The sequence below is a fragment of the Rhinolophus sinicus genome, chromosome 3, assembly GCF_057876585.1.
Source record: "Rhinolophus sinicus isolate RSI-liver-muscle chromosome 3, RSI-T2T, whole genome shotgun sequence".
Lineage (NCBI taxonomy): Eukaryota > Metazoa > Chordata > Mammalia > Chiroptera > Rhinolophidae > Rhinolophus > Rhinolophus sinicus.
Window position 1 is genome coordinate 116,413,086 of NC_142503.1, and position 17,489 is coordinate 116,430,574.

Genomic DNA, 17,489 nt, shown 5'->3' on the forward strand with positions numbered 1-17,489 from the left:
CTCACCTCCTCTCAATTTCAACTGTCCATTTCAATGGCAACGTCTTAAACATCGTCATTGCTCAGACTAATTCCTTCACCTCTCAGATCTGAAATAGCAACATTCAATTTTCTGATTACAACTTCTAATCCTTTCAGCTCTTAAATTTTTTTTACTCCCTCTTCATTTACTCTGTAATGTCCTTAATATTTATGATTTCTCCTGTTCTCTCAGCATACATTTCCTGTCTTATTTAGCTTAGACTATCATTCATCATTTCAACAACTCTTCTGCTAGTGGACCCTCAACCACTCTCCTGCAAATTCATATTCCTGAATCATTTTGATCCTTTGCTTTCTGAGCTGCTCTACAAAGACAGCTGATGTACTAAATTACACAGCTGCACAAGCTAGATCTCCTACAAATTGATGGCATTCATTCCCAGACGAGTCTTCAGGATTGCGAGTTTGTTCTTGTCTCTATTTGGTTCTCTCTCCCACTCCCCTCAGTAGCTAGTCTGAATTATTCCTTTCAAAGCCTCTTGCCTTCTCACTTCAGAAGCTCACACGGATCTTTACAGGGAAAAAAAAGAAACTATTAATTAGCAACTGAAATTTATTTACATTCACAGTTATTCTCATCTCCTTCACTCCTGTCTATGAGAACAAGATGACCATCTTCCTGTTCAGGACAAACTCTTCTGCAGATTCCAGATTCTCTCCCATCGGATTTCTTTAGGAATCCTGTTCCATAACAATTCTCTCTACTGGCTCCTTCCAATTAGTCATAAACATGCTCAAGTAGCTGCCATTTTTCAAAAACAAAATCTGTAATCTACCTTCCTTTCTTCTCAATTGTCATTAACATCTTTCTTATTCTAGCTTCTTCAAGGACCACTCTCTTTTCCAAATTGCTACTATGCTTCTTCACCTCTAGCCACTCTTCAATTCACAGAAAACTGGCTTCTGCATCTAAACCTCTATTGAAACTACTACTGTGGAGGTCACTAATGACCCCTTAATTTCACACAAAAAGGATACTTCTTGTCCTTATCTTAACCATTTAGCAACATTTGACTTTTTTTTTTAAACTTTAAAATCTCCTTCCTTGGCTTTGGTGATATCATAGTTTTTGATCTCCTCCCACCCACCTCACAGACTTCTTGTTGTAAAAAGAAATTTATCTTAGCACTGGTTCAGCACTAACAATAAGCCAGATACTGTGCTAAGAGCTGTACACACTTAAGACAACTCTACGAGGTAGGTACTATAATTCTCATTGTATAAAAGGGAAGTGGTTTTGTAAAGTTACACAGACGAGGCAGTCTAACTACAAATCCCAGTAGCTTCACTATATGGCCAGCAATTCTTTTTTTGAAGTAGCTGTGAGAGGGGTACTTTGAGGCATTATCTTTGAGCCAATAATTGTTAATTCTTCATTTAGAAGAGATCACTTAACTCTGTTAAATGCATGTAGATTCAAAAAAAGTCTTTGAAACACAACTACTTAAGCTTTATAATTTTCAAAATCTCTCAATAATCTTCTGCACTTAGTAAAGAGAAGAAGCAGGAAGAATTGGCATTAAGGTTTCTTTTCCACAAAGTAATGTCAGTTCATGCAAGGTTATTATATGCCTCTTAGGATTCTTGGACACTGTAACTTTATTGACAGAGCACCTGCTGTCCTATCTCACAAGGATGGCAGAAGTTTCCATAAAAATTCTCCAGTCTATGGGGTGAAGCTACTCTGTAACATACTGCAGCATCTAAAAGTCTGGGCACAAATCACACCCTATTTGTAAGTTTTAATAATGGGTTTAATACATGCCTCTATTATTCTGCCAAGAAGAAACCCTAATTTAATGCCGCTAACTGAAATGTGCGAGTGAAGAAGTGGCCCTCAAACTTGGCTGCACATGGGAATTTTTAGGGAGCTTTAAAACACACCGGTAGCCCAGTCCTACCTGTGTGTTTGGTAATTGGTCTGCTATGGGATGGGGATCAGGAGTTTTAGAGGGTCCTCATGTAACTCTAAGGCACAGCAACAGTCAAGAAACCACTGGTGTAAAATACAAGGAAAGACTGTCAATTCACTCTGTAGGTTTTTGAAAAAAAAGGATGGGTGGATGGATGTCTTCATCCACTATCAGGGTTCTGCTTACCTACATGGTCACGTATGAGTCTAATTGCAAGCAAATGATTTCCCACGGCCATCAACCAACCAAACATACGTGGTATTTGATAACTGCATTAGTTTCCCAGGATTGCTGTAACAAAGTACTACAGACTGGAGGGCTTAAAACAACAGAAATTTATTGTCTCAAAGTTCTGGAAGCTGAAAATCCCAAACCAAGCTATCTGCTGGGCTTTGCTCTCTTTGACAGCTATAAGGGAGAATCCTCCCACGCCTCTTCTAGCTTTTGGTGTTTGCTGCCAATCTCTGGCATTCCTTGGCTTGTAGATGGATCACTTCAGGGACAAATTATCTTCTCTCCGTGTCATTACAGTCTTCCCTCTATGTATGTATCTCTGTGTTCAAATTTCCACTTTTTATTAGACCATCAATTATATTGGGTTAGAGCTCATGATAATAACTTCATTTGATTACCTCTGTAAAGATGCTATTTCCAAACAAGGGCAAATTCTTAGGTACTAGGGGTTAGGACTTCAACATATCTTTTTCAAGGGACACAATTCAACTCATAACAACTTACTACTGTATATGTCAGTAAAACTGCTCCAAAGCAGGATTCTTAACTTAGGGATGGGAAAAATTTTTTCATCTCTCTTTTTCACTAAATCTCATGTAAATACAGCATTTCCTACAATTATGAACATCAGCAAAAAACTACAATAGTAACTATTAGTGGTTCTTGAGAGTTTACACACATAGAAAGCACTGGTATTTTCATGTTACATTTCAGTGTTTGCAGCTATCCTAAAAATACCATTTACAGTCATCACTACTTTGAAATTATAGTTGTCAACAGACTTACTGCTAGATCTAGTTCTGTAATGTATTAATAATGACACACATATATACTAATATATCATGAGATAATACTTCCATAATTGTATTTCAGTAAAACTGATTTTGATTTATTGCATTTTATGCACTTAACATTATTCTGAAAGGAAGGCCAAATTGAAAAAAAAAAAAAAGTCTTTCTATAACCTACAGCTTCTGGTTAGTTAGTGAATTCTTACATTCCAGACTTGAGATTTTTTAACCTCAGTAAGTTATCAAAGAACATACAGGGCATTGTACAAAATTTTTCAAACCTTTTTAAAAACCATGACCCAAGTGAAAAAATACACAATCTTACCTCTCTCATACACAACACAAAACAAAGTATCACAAGTATTTACCTTTACACTCCAAGAGATGCACTGTGATATTTCTATATTCTATTTCTTTTCATTAAATAATGCCAGTGTGACCTACTGAATTAATTTTACAATAACTCTTATAGCATAAATTAAGTTAGTCTTAAAAATCCTGTGTTGGTATTCCCTTAGAAACTTCTCATATTATAGTATGTGAAAGGCTGTTATTGATATTTATGTACTACTTAAAAAAATATGTCATCATTCAGAGGTGGCATTTAGATGAGCAATAGCTGAACAGCTAATCAGACTCTATTTAGACAACTGGTTATGAGTTATATACCTTTTACAAATTTCATGGGAGTCTAAACTTTACCAAATGCAGGAAGGGAAAGAGGTAAAATAATGAACATTTTATACCTGAATCATTTTAAAATTACAAAAATGTTTTAAGTGCATAATGCTCAATTTCATTGAGGTATTTCCTCATTTTACCACTATAAAATCGGGTAGAAGCATTTTCCAAACCAACATTTATTTATGCCCAGGCTAAAAAGAATTTACCTGTAGTAAACTCGAAGTGTCTGGATTTCTTCTTCCAGTTTTTTGTATTGTTGAACTGCAGTTTCTCTGGCTTGTTGCATAGCTAACAACTTTGCCTGTAAGTAATCAATATTTAAAGAAATTTAGTATTAGCTTGGTATGTTAGAGTACAATAGTATGAATAATAGTCTCAAATTTCTGGTTGCTTTAAACATACCAGCATTTTTAGTATTGCATAATTTCCCACAAAATCATCCAATTATATTAATAACAGAAATGCTAAAAGACAAGAACATATTAAATTTACCAACTTTGCTCATTACTAAACTTCAACCTTATTCATCTGTATCATCAGATATATGCCCTTCTGCAATGTTTGACTTTATACACACAGAATTCAGAATGTGGAACATGGGTTCAGAGCAATATCTAGAGTAGAGATAAGCATACTGGGTGTTTCAGATACAAATTTAATGCGGCTCCACTGCCTGATCACACTAGATTTTCTTTTAACTTTATTAATAGTAAAACTCAGAAAATTCTAAATATGTTGTTAAGCCATCTTTGATATTTAACATGAAAAAAATACACAAGACTGATTCTTACAGATATGATTTAACCTTTTCAATTCCTTTTCTGCAGGGAAAAAGAATCTCTAAAGGGAGAATGGCAGCAATCTTGAATGTTAAAGATATTATATTCAAGAAATGCTATTGTTTCTCTCTGCCTATAATATTCTAATTCTAGATGGTCTGTGAACAGTTTTTCAATAGGGTTCAAACTAGTAATCTTAAAAGAACTGCCACCTTCCAACTATCATTCCCACTGGATTTCAGGCATAGCAAAATGTTTTCAACATAGTTTTTAAAACACAGTACTGGTAAACCAGGTTTCCATTTTATTTATTCAAAGTTTAATTTGCATGAAAAAGTTGTCTTTCACTTTAAATGGTGTTTGATAGACAACACAGAGCAAATTGTTATCACACACCTCACAAACTACCCTAATGGCAGTAGAGGCAGACATTCACTAATTTTGCTGCTGAACTCATATGATTTCATTGGAATTATTTTCTTTTATAAAAATGAAGGCATAAGACAAATTGTGAAATCCTGATCATAGGAAAATTAATTAGTGTAATATTTGTGAACAGTAGACAATGACACTTTTCTATTTTAAAAATGGAGAATTATAAAAACATGCAGCAGTTTGGATCTTGGTGTATATATTTGGCATTAATTTGTTCTTTGTCTGGACTAGCAAATTCTAACAAAGAGTAACTTTAAATTTTGATGTTTGAGTGGTTTAACATGCCAAATTCTAGAATTATAGATGAAACATGCTCAAAAATTATTAAAAAGCGTTTAAAATAAAAATTGTTGGCTGGCTCTTGATACCAATAATTAACAACTTTGCCAATTTTCAGTACACTATAAAATGTGATAGTGGCAAGTCAAAAAGAATCACACAAAAAAGCGTGTATCACATTTAACTTACAGAACGTCAAGATATCCTACAGCATGTATTTAAGGAATACCAAACACTGGACAGGTAACAAACAGAATTCACTAAATAAATATGTTAGCTTAATTGATTATTTTGAAGTTTTTTACCTGGTACTTCTGGGGGGCAGGAAACCAAACCAAAAATAAACCTAACAATGTTCTGGCAGGAAAATGCCATAATGAAAATTCTGCCTAAGAAATTTCTACAATGAAAATGGGACCTTGAAAACTTGACTTAAATTGCTGTGCTTTGCATAATATTGAACATTTCACTTCTCTTCCCACAGTTAGTTGGCTAGGAAGATTTGGTGTTGCTTCATAGCAAATTCACTTACTTTATTAATTCCAAACGTCTAATCTTCTGTCTAAACCCTGGTGACTACTTTCAAAGCTATTATAAACTTTCTGGCTTTACAACCTCCTTCCTTTACTTTATCAGATATGTTCTTATCTGGTCAGCACATCTTTTATGGGGAAACACCCTTACCCTATGCCACAGTGATCCTGGCCACTCCTGGGGGCTAGGATGAACTCACATATATATAAGTTCAAATAGAGAACTCTATCCCCCTAGCCCCGGAAGAACGCTAAATCCTGATGACATCATTTGTACCTCAGGGTCCCCGAATGCCAACGGATCCAGATTCCTTTCTTGGACTTCCTGGGTACATTAATCCTTTTTTTTTTCATTCTGGCTTAGACTAGTTTGAGTTGGATTTAAATTATATGTAATGTAAGAAAACATAATTAATTGAAAGGTGCTGTTTACTTCTATTGCATTTCCTAATTTCATTATTAACAGCATATAATTACATCATGTTACAAGTCAAAAATATTTCATATCACAAACATGAGAAAATTAGAAACAAGCTTTTTTTCCTGTTTTCCTGCTGTATTTTCCACATTTTTGGCAATTTCATAAAAATTGCATGCATTCATTTATGTCTATACTCACATTAAAAATAACAAAATTCAAAGTCTAAGAAATATACAATGTTAAGTAAATCTTTCTGTTACCTCCAACCTGCAGTACTACAAATCCCCTCTCCTGACATTACCAGTTACCTGTTCGTTATACATCCTTCCAGAGAGTCTACACTTTTACATATATTTGCAACTAAATATACCTATTTACAGTATGATGGCATTCTTTATACAGTTATAAACCTTGTTTTAAATTGAAAAACATTCTGTGCTCTTTTGCTTCCTAAAGAAAAAATAATCCTGTACCCCAACCCATGTATCACACACATTAGTCACATGCCCTCCTTCCCCTCCCATCCCCCAGTGAAACACTTTCATGAATTTGGGTTCATCATTTTCAAGAATATTCTATTCCTTCATTACATAGTTATATACTTATAGATAATACATTTTTTTGTTAATAGGTTTTTTTGTGGGTTTTTATTTTTATTGGGGAAGGGGAACAGGACTTTATTGGGGAACAGTGTGTACTTCCAGGACTTTTTATCCAAGTCAAGTTGTTGTCCTTTCAGTCTTAGTTGTGGAGGGCGCAGCTCAGCTCCAGGTCCAGTTGCTGTTGCTAGTTCCAGGGGGCACAGCCCACCATCCCTCGCGGGAGTCGAACCCGGCAATCTTGTGGTTGAGAGGACGTGCACCAACCAACTGAGCCATCTGGGAGCTCAGCGGCAACTCAGCTCAAGGTGCTGTGTTCAATCTTACTTGCAGGGGGTGGAGCCCACCATCCCTTAGGGGACTCGAGGAATTGAACTGGCAACCTTGTGATTGAGAGCTCACGCTCAAACCAACTGAGCCATCCAGGAGGCAGCTCAGCTCAAGGTGCCATGTTTAATCTTAGTTGCAGGGGGCAGAGCCCATCATCCCTTGCAGGATTCAAGGAGTTGAACCCGCAACTTTGTGGTTGAGAGCCTACTGGCCCATGTGGGAATCGAACCGGCAGCCTTCGGAGTTAGGAACATGGAGCTCCAACCGCTGGAGCCACCGGGCCAGCCTATTAATAGGTTTTTAAATATTAATGATACTACATATTTTACAGACAACTGCTTTTTTGGTCAGTATTGTACTTCTGATTCTTATTGACACATGTATCCACTCTGATACCTATCTTCATACAAAATGTTCTCTTGTGCACCACTATAATTAATGTCCTCATGTAATCCAACCCCTGGCAACCAATATGGGATTTTTATCCCTATAGTTTTGCCTTTTCTAGAATGTCATATAAATGAAATCATATAGTAGGCAGCCTTTTAAAATCGGGTCCTTTCACATAACTTAATGTTTTTGAGACTCATTCAACTTATTATATGTATCAGTTCATTCCTTTATATAACTGAGTAGTAGTCCATCGTATGGATATACCACAATCTGTATATTCATTTACCAGTTGAAGGACAACTGGGTTGTTTCCAGTTTTTGGCGGTTATTAATAAAGCTGATATAACCATTTGATATTTATGGAGCTATACCTTCATTTCTCTTAAATAAACACAAAAGAGAAAAATTACTGGGTCCTATGGTTAAGTGTGTGTGTTTATATACTATATACCATATGTATATATATATATACACACACATATATATACACACATATAAATATATATATGGTATCTATATATATATTTGACATATATATTATATACTTGAGCGCGCGCGTGCGCGCGCGCGCACACACACACACACACACACACACACACAGGGGGCACCAAAACAATGTATACACATTTTAAGAAAGGACAACACTATTAAAATTATGCTGATGGTAACCACTTTGAGCACCTCATGTAATTGCACAAGTCACAAGTGACTTGTATTCATCTTTTGTTATTGGTATATATTGAGCATTACAAATTTAATAGTTTTTTTCCTTTCTTAAAATATGTATGCATTTTTTGTCACCCTTTGTATATGTCTTAAAACAGACATATATATACCTCTCCCTCTCTCTCTCCATATATATATACGTATATATGTATGTGTGTATATATATATATATATATATATATATACATATAAATCAAATGCTACTGATTTATATATATGTATATATATATGGTTGATGCAAAAGTAATTGAGGTTTAAAATGTTCAAAAAATTGCAAAAACCACAATTATTTTTGCACCAACCTAATATATATATAAATCCATGACACCTATATATATATATGTGTGTGTGTATATATGTATATATGTCTATTTTAAGCCAAAAGTCACTTAAGTTCACCCCTGCCATGTTTTATGTTTTTCATATCAAAATTTACCTTTTATATTTTGTATAGTCCTTAACTAGTTATTGTACTTATAGTTGATTTTGCTATTTTTGTCTTTTAACCATCATACTAGATTTATATGCGGTAGATCCATTACCTTTTCTATATATTTGCCTTTGGGTAGAATTTTCTTTCATATATTTTATTTCTAGCTATGGCCTTTTTTTTTTCTCCTTATTGAAGCCCCTTTAACATTTCTCGTAAGGGCGGCTTAGTGGTGATGAACTCTTCTAGCCTTTGCTTGTCTGGGAAACTATCCTTTAACCCTGAATGATAACTTTGCTGGGTAGAGTATTCTTAGTTGGGTATTTCTTCCTTTCAGCACTTTGAACGTATCATGTCACTTCCTTCTGGCTTACAAATTTCTGCTGAAAAAATTAGCTAATAGTCTTATGAGGTTTCCTTTGCATGTAACCAGTTTTTGCTAAGATACTTCAAAACAACTAGTTATCTTCCTGCTTTTAAGATACTCTTTATCTTTCACTTTTGATATTTACATTTTAATGCATCCTGGTGTGGATCTCTCTGGTCCCATCTTATTTGGGATTCTCTGCTTCCTGGACTTGGAGACCGTTTATTTCCCCAAAAATAAGACCTAGCCAGACCATCAGTTCTAATGTGGCTTTTGGAGCAAAAATTAATATAAGACCTGGTCTTATTTTAATATACTATAAGACTGGATCTTTAATATAATAAAATATAATATACTAATATAATATAATATAATATAATATAATATAATATAATATGGGGTCTTATATTAATTTTTGCTCCAAAAGACACATTAGAGCTGATTGTCTGGCTAGGTCTTATTTTCGGGGAAACACGGTATTTGTTTCCATCCTCAGGTTAGGTTTTCAGTTATTATTTGTTTAAGTAAGTTTTCTGCCCCTTTTTCTCTCTCTTTTCCCTCTGGAATCCCTATAATGGAAACGTCTACAATGCTTGATGTTGTTCCAAAGGTCCATCAAACTATCTTCATTACAAATTTTTTCTTTGTTGTTTTGTTTGGGTGATTTTCACTACCCTGTGTTCCAGGTCGCTGATCTATTTTTCTGTATCGTCTAGTCTGCTGTTGTTGTTTCCCTCTTGCATATTTTTTAGTTCAGTTATTATATTCTTCATCTCGGTGAGTTCTGTTTGGTACTTTCTTATATTTTCTCTCTCTCTGTTGAAGTTCTGAATGTGTTAAGTTATTCTTCCTCTTAGTTTGGTGAGCATATTTATGACCATTACTTTGACCTCTTTGTCTCTGTTTTATCGAAGTTTATTTCTGGAGTTTTATGTTGTTCCTTCATTTGGAACATGCTCCTTTCCCCCTCATTTTGCTTGGCTTTCTGTGTATTATAAAAATCAGCTCCCTCTCACAGTCTAGAAGGAGTGGCTCTATGTAGGATATGAACTTTACCATTTCACCTTGGTTGTCTCACAAGCTCTTTCTCTCATTGTTTCAGATTGGTGGTGTCCAGAAACGCAGACCCCACGGTGACCTGAGCATGATGCTCCAGGGCCATCCCCTGTGTGGTCTTTGTGTGTCCTTGGTTCTGGCCAGCTGTGTGGGAGTGTGGAGCTGCTCACCAGCCATGTCTGTCAGGCTGGGTGAGTGGGGGTGGGGCACTGTTAGCCTACCTGTTAGCAGGTTAAATGGGGGTGCAAAGTGGCACTCACCTGTGCTGATGCCAGCCAGAGGGAACCTGTAAAAATGGTGTCTGCCAGTGTAATGTTCTCAGAGAATCCCAACAGATTTCCGCCCTTCGGCAGATACTTCAAGCCCAGCAGGTGAACTCTTTCACCTCTGGTCTAGGTTCCCCTCAAACTGCTGCTCTTCGTGCTATATCCTGGGGTAAAGGGGTCTGTGCATGAGCCCTTTAAGAGTGGAATCTTTGTTCCCTAGAGTCTTGTGTTTTGAGCACGAGCCTTGTGGGGTTAAGCCTGGCGCCTTGGGGGTTCATCTCTCCAGTGCAGGGGCCAGGACAGGGGTGCTTGGTGTGGAGTACAAACCTCCTGCTCCGTAAGGAAAAAATCCATTTATATATACATTCTTTTCTTTGTTTTTTGAGGTCTCTCCCAATTGTAGGTCGCTATATCAGGGGTGGGGTTTCTGGAAAGTGTGTTTCTGCCTGTTCTACAAATCTCAACATGGCCCTTTTATCCTTTGTTGTGGAACAGGTGTTCAGCTAGTTCTCAAGTTCTTTTCAGAGGGTATTGTTCCATGTGTAGTTGTATATGTGCTGTGTCTGTGGGAGGAGGTGAGTTCAGAATCTTTCTATGCCACCAATTTTGAACGCCTCCCCATGCCACCTTTCTGTATACCACTCAAGCCTTTCCATATATAATTGCATGTTTTGTTCTTTATTTTTCTTCTTTATTCTAACTCCTGTAAAACTTCACTTCAGTCTTTCTCCACCCTCTATCCAACTCTTGCCCAAGGTAAAAATGCAAGAGACTTGTTGCTGTACTTCTGATAATTATGTACATTATTTATATTCAGTTTTGACCCATACAATGTTATTGGCACAAAGGAGTCCTGTAACTGGGAACTGTGTATATTTAGTTTTAGTAATGGGAACAACTGGGAGTCATGACCATATTTAATCTTACTTAGTTGGATCGTCTGCTTCTCCAAGTCATGTTCAAACTGTATTGCTGGTTCACCTCTCCTTACTAGTAGTAAGAATATGAACACTCTACTGCTTATGCCACCAAAATTTGCCTAAAAAAAGTTTGTCTTAACTAAGATATGTTCTCTTAAATCCAATAATGTTACTATTGTAACAAAAAACAACTCTTAAGCATATATAATCACAATTATATTTTTAACACTCCAAACAAACTTTATAAACTTATCATCAAATTTCATTGACTCAAAGATGCTACTGATTTTAAAACACACTGTAATTTTATTTAAAAAATCAGGGAAATTATACTTTTAAGATATCATCTATTGTAACAAGCATATGTTAAAATGTGACATGATATTAACCTAATATATTTCCCTCCTCCAAAACAATAAAATTCCCTTCTGAGCGATACCAAAATATTTTTTCCTGCCTGTATCATGTGTTTAAAAAATTTTATCATCTTCTCACCCCACTCACACAAAATCTCCACCTTGTCCTTTTCTCTTTAGTATTCTCTATTAAATAAAGAGAACTACAACATTCCTGATTCTTTCGTTTTTTCACAGGGAAAACCATGAAGTTTTGATTGCAATCTCCAGTGGTGTAACCTACAATTTTATGTGTCCTCCAGCTACCTTTCATACTTGCTTCCCAACATGTAAAAGCTGTTGCTTAAAAAACCTTAAAACCTAGAAGGAGCAGTTGAATTAACTCCAGATGAACTCATGGAATCAAATCTTCATTCAGTAACAGTTATTGGTAATGATGGAAGTTTAGTATAATCAGTGTATGTTTTACATCTTCAGTATCTTCTCAGTACACCTTAAAATCTTTCTCTTGTAATATTTTTTTATCTTTCCAGTTTCATTCAGATATAATCAACATACGTATAACATTGTATTAGTTGTATAACATAATGATTTGATGTATGTATATATATTGAGAAATGATTACCACCAACAGTTTAGTTAACTAACATAATTACAATTTTTTTTCTTGTGATGTTATGATTTACTCTCTTGGCAACTTTCAAATATATGATACTTTAATGTTAACACCTAGTTACCATGCTATACATCACATTCCGCGGAACTTTTTTTTTTAACCACAAGTGATTAAAAAAGAGGTTGGTTAACTAATGTTAGGTTAGTCATGTAACTAAATGTCTCATCATTCTTTAACTGTATCTATCTTGAGCAGTGCTATCTAAATAGGAAAACCATTTATACGGCTACTGTATTAGAAATGGACTACATTATTTCCTTAGAGTTTTAGCTAGTAATTTAGAATGATAGACAAAGAAAAGATTACACTAGTCACATCACTGAACACTACTTGTTATGGATATTGTGGGAAAACCACTTTTATCTTACTTTTAAATCTTGTTATGTTTGGTTTGAATGTGTTTTTAATAGTAATAGTCTGAAATAATTAAGCCTTCTTTTGGTAACTCCAAGACCATTAATGGAAATCTGTTGTTATCTGAGAACAGAGGCATTTGATCTTCTGTGTGATATCTGCTAAATAAACACACAGTACCAATTAAATCATAGCAGTGAATAATTTTAGAGCTGAAAGGATCTTAGAGGTCCCCTACTTTTATAGGTGAGAAAAATTGTTGCTAATACAACATATTTAGGCAAACATTTGGAAATTGTCCAAGGTTTCATAGCTGGTTAGAAGGAAAGTTGAAACTAGAATACAAGTTTCCAGAAAACATTGCTTATTCTACTATATAAGAAAAATTTCAATATGGTTTAATATGTATGTTAGTCGTTTTAATAGAATTGCTTTACAGAGTATAACCATAAATATATAGGCTGTGCTACATTATTAAACATATCTGTAAGATATCTAATTAGATATGGGTTCTATGCCTATTTTTAAACAATAGGCATAGAGCCCGGAATATCACTTGGGTCTTTTTAAGTTTTGGTTAGTTGTCAGGTATCTGAAAGAGTGAAAAATGGAAATGCTAACCACATTTTCAATACTGTCTAAAATGATCATGTTTCTGAAGGCAACGAAACAAAATAATATAAAATTCACACTGTTCTAGAATAGTTTCTTCAGGATACATAATGATAGGAAGGAAAAAAGAGTTATTGTGCCTGAATGGCAACCAAGTGCTTGTACGGTGGCAGTGCATTGGGAAAGGAACCCATCTTGCCAGGGAAGCATGATGTCACCTATTATACAACAACAAACATATAAAAAACCCTGCGGCTTTAAATTATTATTTTAGTTTTAGTTAATCTGATGTTAATATAGTTTCAATAGGATTCTTTTTATTAGTATTTGCTTATCTTTTATATATCCTTTTAATTTCAATCATTTTTATTTGTCTAGGACTAGGTGGGATTATTATAAACAGCATATACTATGTTTTCCAGTTTAACAATCTTTGTCTTTTAACTGGAACCTTTGATCCTCTTACAGTTAATGTAATTACGAATAAATTTGGGCTTAAATATCTCATCTTATTATGTGTTTTCTATTTGTCCCACTAGTTCCATTACTTTTTTCTTTTTAAATCACCTTTGATTGCTATCTTTTATATTGATTCTTTTATTGTACTCCCATTTTCCTTTCTTTAATTTTGGATGTTACATATTCCTTTACATTCTTTTAATGATTACCCCAGAAATCACGATATAAGACTAAATTATCAAAAATCTTACATTCATACTCCTAGACAATGAGAGAACCTTAAAACCCTTTTACTCTTTTTACTCCCAATTTCTTTGGTACTTTAAAGAACGTATTATTATTCATTTTATTTAGGTTTAAACTTCAAAGAACATTATTATTTTGTTATGACAATACACATGTATATTTGTCATTTTTGCTTTATGCTTCATTACTTCCAGTTGGAAGGCTCCTTATAGAATCATGTTCCTTTTGTTTAAACAACAGCCCTTGAAAGTTTCTTTGATACAAAGCTGAAAATGACTAACTCAATTTTCAGTTGTCTGAAAATGTGTTTATCTCATATTCATTCTTAGAGAACATCTATGCTGGGTATTTAATTCTAAATTGCCAGTTGTTTCCTTTTAGAACATGAAAGCATTCTTTGGGGGGGGGGGAGAGGAACAGGACTTTTATTGGGGATCATTGTGTACTTCTGGGACTTTTCCAAGTCAAGTTGTCCTTTCAATCTTAGTTATGGAGGGCGCAGCTCAGCTCCAGGTCCAGTTGCCGTTGTTAGTTGCAGGCAGTGCAGCCCACCATCCCTTGCAGGACTCGAGGAGTCGAACCGGCAACCTTGTGGTTGAGAGCCCGCACTCCAACCAACTGAGCCATCTGGCCACCTAGGAGCTGAGTGGCAGCTCATTGACTTCATTCTAGTTGTGGAGGGCACAGCTCAATGGCCCATGTGGGAATTGAACCGGCAGCACAGTTGCCCAGAGCTTGCACTCTAACCAACTGAGCCACCCGTCTGCCCAAAAGCATTCTTAGGTGTTCTGATTTCCACAGCTCTATTGAGAAGACATCTCTAAGTCTAATTGTTGCTCATTCAAAAGTAATTGTTTTCCTTTGGCTAGCTATTTATTGTGTCTTTGATGATAGAATTCTTCTATTTCATTATGATCATTATGATCCTGGGGATGGATATCTTTCATCCATTTTAGAAAAATCTCATTTTCTGCTCTAACAATGCTTTTCCTGGTTTGTCTATACTCTCTCCTTTTGGGAACCCAGTTAAATGTTTGTAGTACTACCTTATTCTAAATCTCCTTTGTTTCTTCTATCAGTGTTATAGTATGGATAATTTTTCAGATATATTCCAATTCGTATGTCTTCCCGCTCACTACTTCTTTCTTCAGTTGTGTATAATCTGATGTTTAATTTATCCTAGAATGTATTACTTCAAATTTTTTTTTTTTTGGGTCTCTCTCTTTTTTTTTTAACTCAATGTGATTCTTTTTCAGATTTGCCTGGTGCCTTCTAAAAAACATTTGTGGTTTACTTATGGTTGGGATTCATATTCTATTTAAATAATCATTAAAGCATTTCACAGTATCTATTCTATATCTTTAGGTAACTTTATTGTTTGGTTGTGTGTGTGTGTGTGTGTGTGTGTGTGTGTGTGTGTGTGTTCTTCTACTGGGTTTATTGTTTCTCTTGAATTTCAATTCATGATGGTTTTCTTCCTTATGTGCTTGATTGATAATTCGTTGTGAATTCATATTTTCCTGATTATCATCTATGGGAATCCTGTTGGACTAAACTTAGGATGCCTTCCAGTAAGGAGAGTTTGTGTCTGCTTTATCAGGCAATTAAGGGAGACAATTCCTAGATAAAGTTCAAGAAGCCAGGATTAATGCTGGCCTTTTTGCCTCAGCTTCCTAGCCTTGCTATTGGTCTGATGATTGTGATCCTAAGTGAAGATCAAAGTACTTCTACAGATGTTTTGCCTTGATACAGCTGGACACCATCTGTTTGCTTACTACTGGAGAGGCGTTATCTCCAATAGTAAAATCTTTGGAAGATTTCCTCTATTTATTTCAGAGTCTAGCAATGTATAAAATTTACTTTTGTCCAGGACCTGGCAGGTTATCAGTAGAATGGTCCCTACAGTATTTCCCTGCCAGAAGAAGAAGTCTATACTGAAATTTAACACATATTACACCATCCAAAATAGACCAAACAAGTTTTATAATTTAACGTTTAAAATTTTTACATTTGGTACATTAATTAGGCTTATTTATTCAATAATTTTACTAAATTGCTTTTAAATAGAAACATACAAGAGAAGGTTTCAGATGGTTATTTATAAGTCCTTCTCTGAAATAACTCATTGTGGGGCTATCTAATCTAAAATCCAAATGTATGAAAAGTAACTAAAATTTTGGATATAGTCACCCTAACAACATTTTGCTCTTTTAACATTGTTTGATAGAAGTACTAGAGATAGAATGACTGGCTACATAACAATTTTGATCAGATTGTTAAGAGCATCTTGAGATAAACTTTCAACTTTGCATTAACTTGTATGATAACATTATTATTATTATTATTATTATTATTATTATTATTTTGCATCCTGCCTTTAACCAGTCTCTCTTATTCTATACTAAATACAATATATATTAAGAAATAAAACTACTTAAAACAGTTTAATGGTCAGAATCACTATAGTAGCTAGCACAGTTGAGTGATAAACTGTGTCCTAAGCCTGTTACATCTGATCTCCAACAACTGCCACATATTCTAATTTAACATGAAGTTAGAAGTTGTCATAGTCTCACTTTTTTAAAGGAAGATATATATACATACATACATACATATATATATATATATATATATATATAATTGTCCAATTGATAAAATGTTGAAAAGTAGAAATTGAAACATTCCCCATTACTGCCTCTAAAAATGTGAACACTTTAGAGAAGAAAAAAAAATCCACAAGGTGAGAGAACCACTTGTTAGGGAATGATTTACTTAAACCCTCTCAGTTTTTAAGGTTATAAATAAAAATAATGTCAGAATCGAAATCTGAACCCAGAACCCTTGATTATCAGTTCAGTAAATAATCCTGAGTCTGTGTATTAGCTACTGTGTTTCCCCGGAAATAAGACGTGGCCGGACAATCAGCTCTAATGTTTCTTTCGGAGCAAAAATGAATATAGGACCAGGTCTTCTTATATTAATTTTTGCTCCAAAAGAAACATTAGAGCTGACTGTCCAGCCAGGTTTTATTTTCGGGGAAACATGGTACTTTGCCAACTTCTTCTCCAAATTTAAACATGCCATTATATCCTATTGTGCTGACTTCAGGGGTGATATTGTTTATTCCAATTTTAGCTCTTTTCCCATTACTATCATTTACTTTGAAATCCTCTCTTTCTGTTTTTTAATTTTTATATCATAAAATATTTATATGACATCATTTACTTTTTAAGTCCTAAGTAATTTAATGTATTTGTGTTGAACCATTTCTTTGGCCATTAATTTGGACTGTGGAGATGTTACCATTTCCACTGAATGAATACTATTCTCAGAATACACGACCATGACCTTAAGTTTGCTGCTAGTTAGATCCAGTTAGATGTCAGGCCCCCAAGACTTCCTGACTCCATCTCTGAAAGTCATTTATATTGATATGTATAAAACTACTGGCCACCTCACTGGTTTCACTAAACCTACCCATCATTTAATGATATATGTCTCTTTTAATATCCAGAAAACAGGTTAATCATGTAGTATTTATAGTCCTCAGAGAATACCTATGAAATTATTGAATTTCTGTCTGCTACAG

General features: G+C 34.8%; 1 protein-coding gene across 13 annotated transcripts in view; it reads right to left on the reverse strand.

The window, feature by feature from the left end:
- MIPOL1 (mirror-image polydactyly 1) overlaps positions 1-17,489 on the reverse strand; it is a 253,677-nt gene that overhangs the window by 81,626 nt on the left and 154,562 nt on the right. For all 13 annotated transcript variants that reach the window (XM_074328163.2, XM_088796867.1, XM_019749153.3 and 10 more), the window contains one exon: positions 3,870-3,964. In XM_074328163.2, coding sequence (XP_074184264.2) covers positions 3,870-3,964 — 95 coding nt within the window. The remainder of the gene's footprint in view (positions 1-3,869; positions 3,965-17,489) is intronic.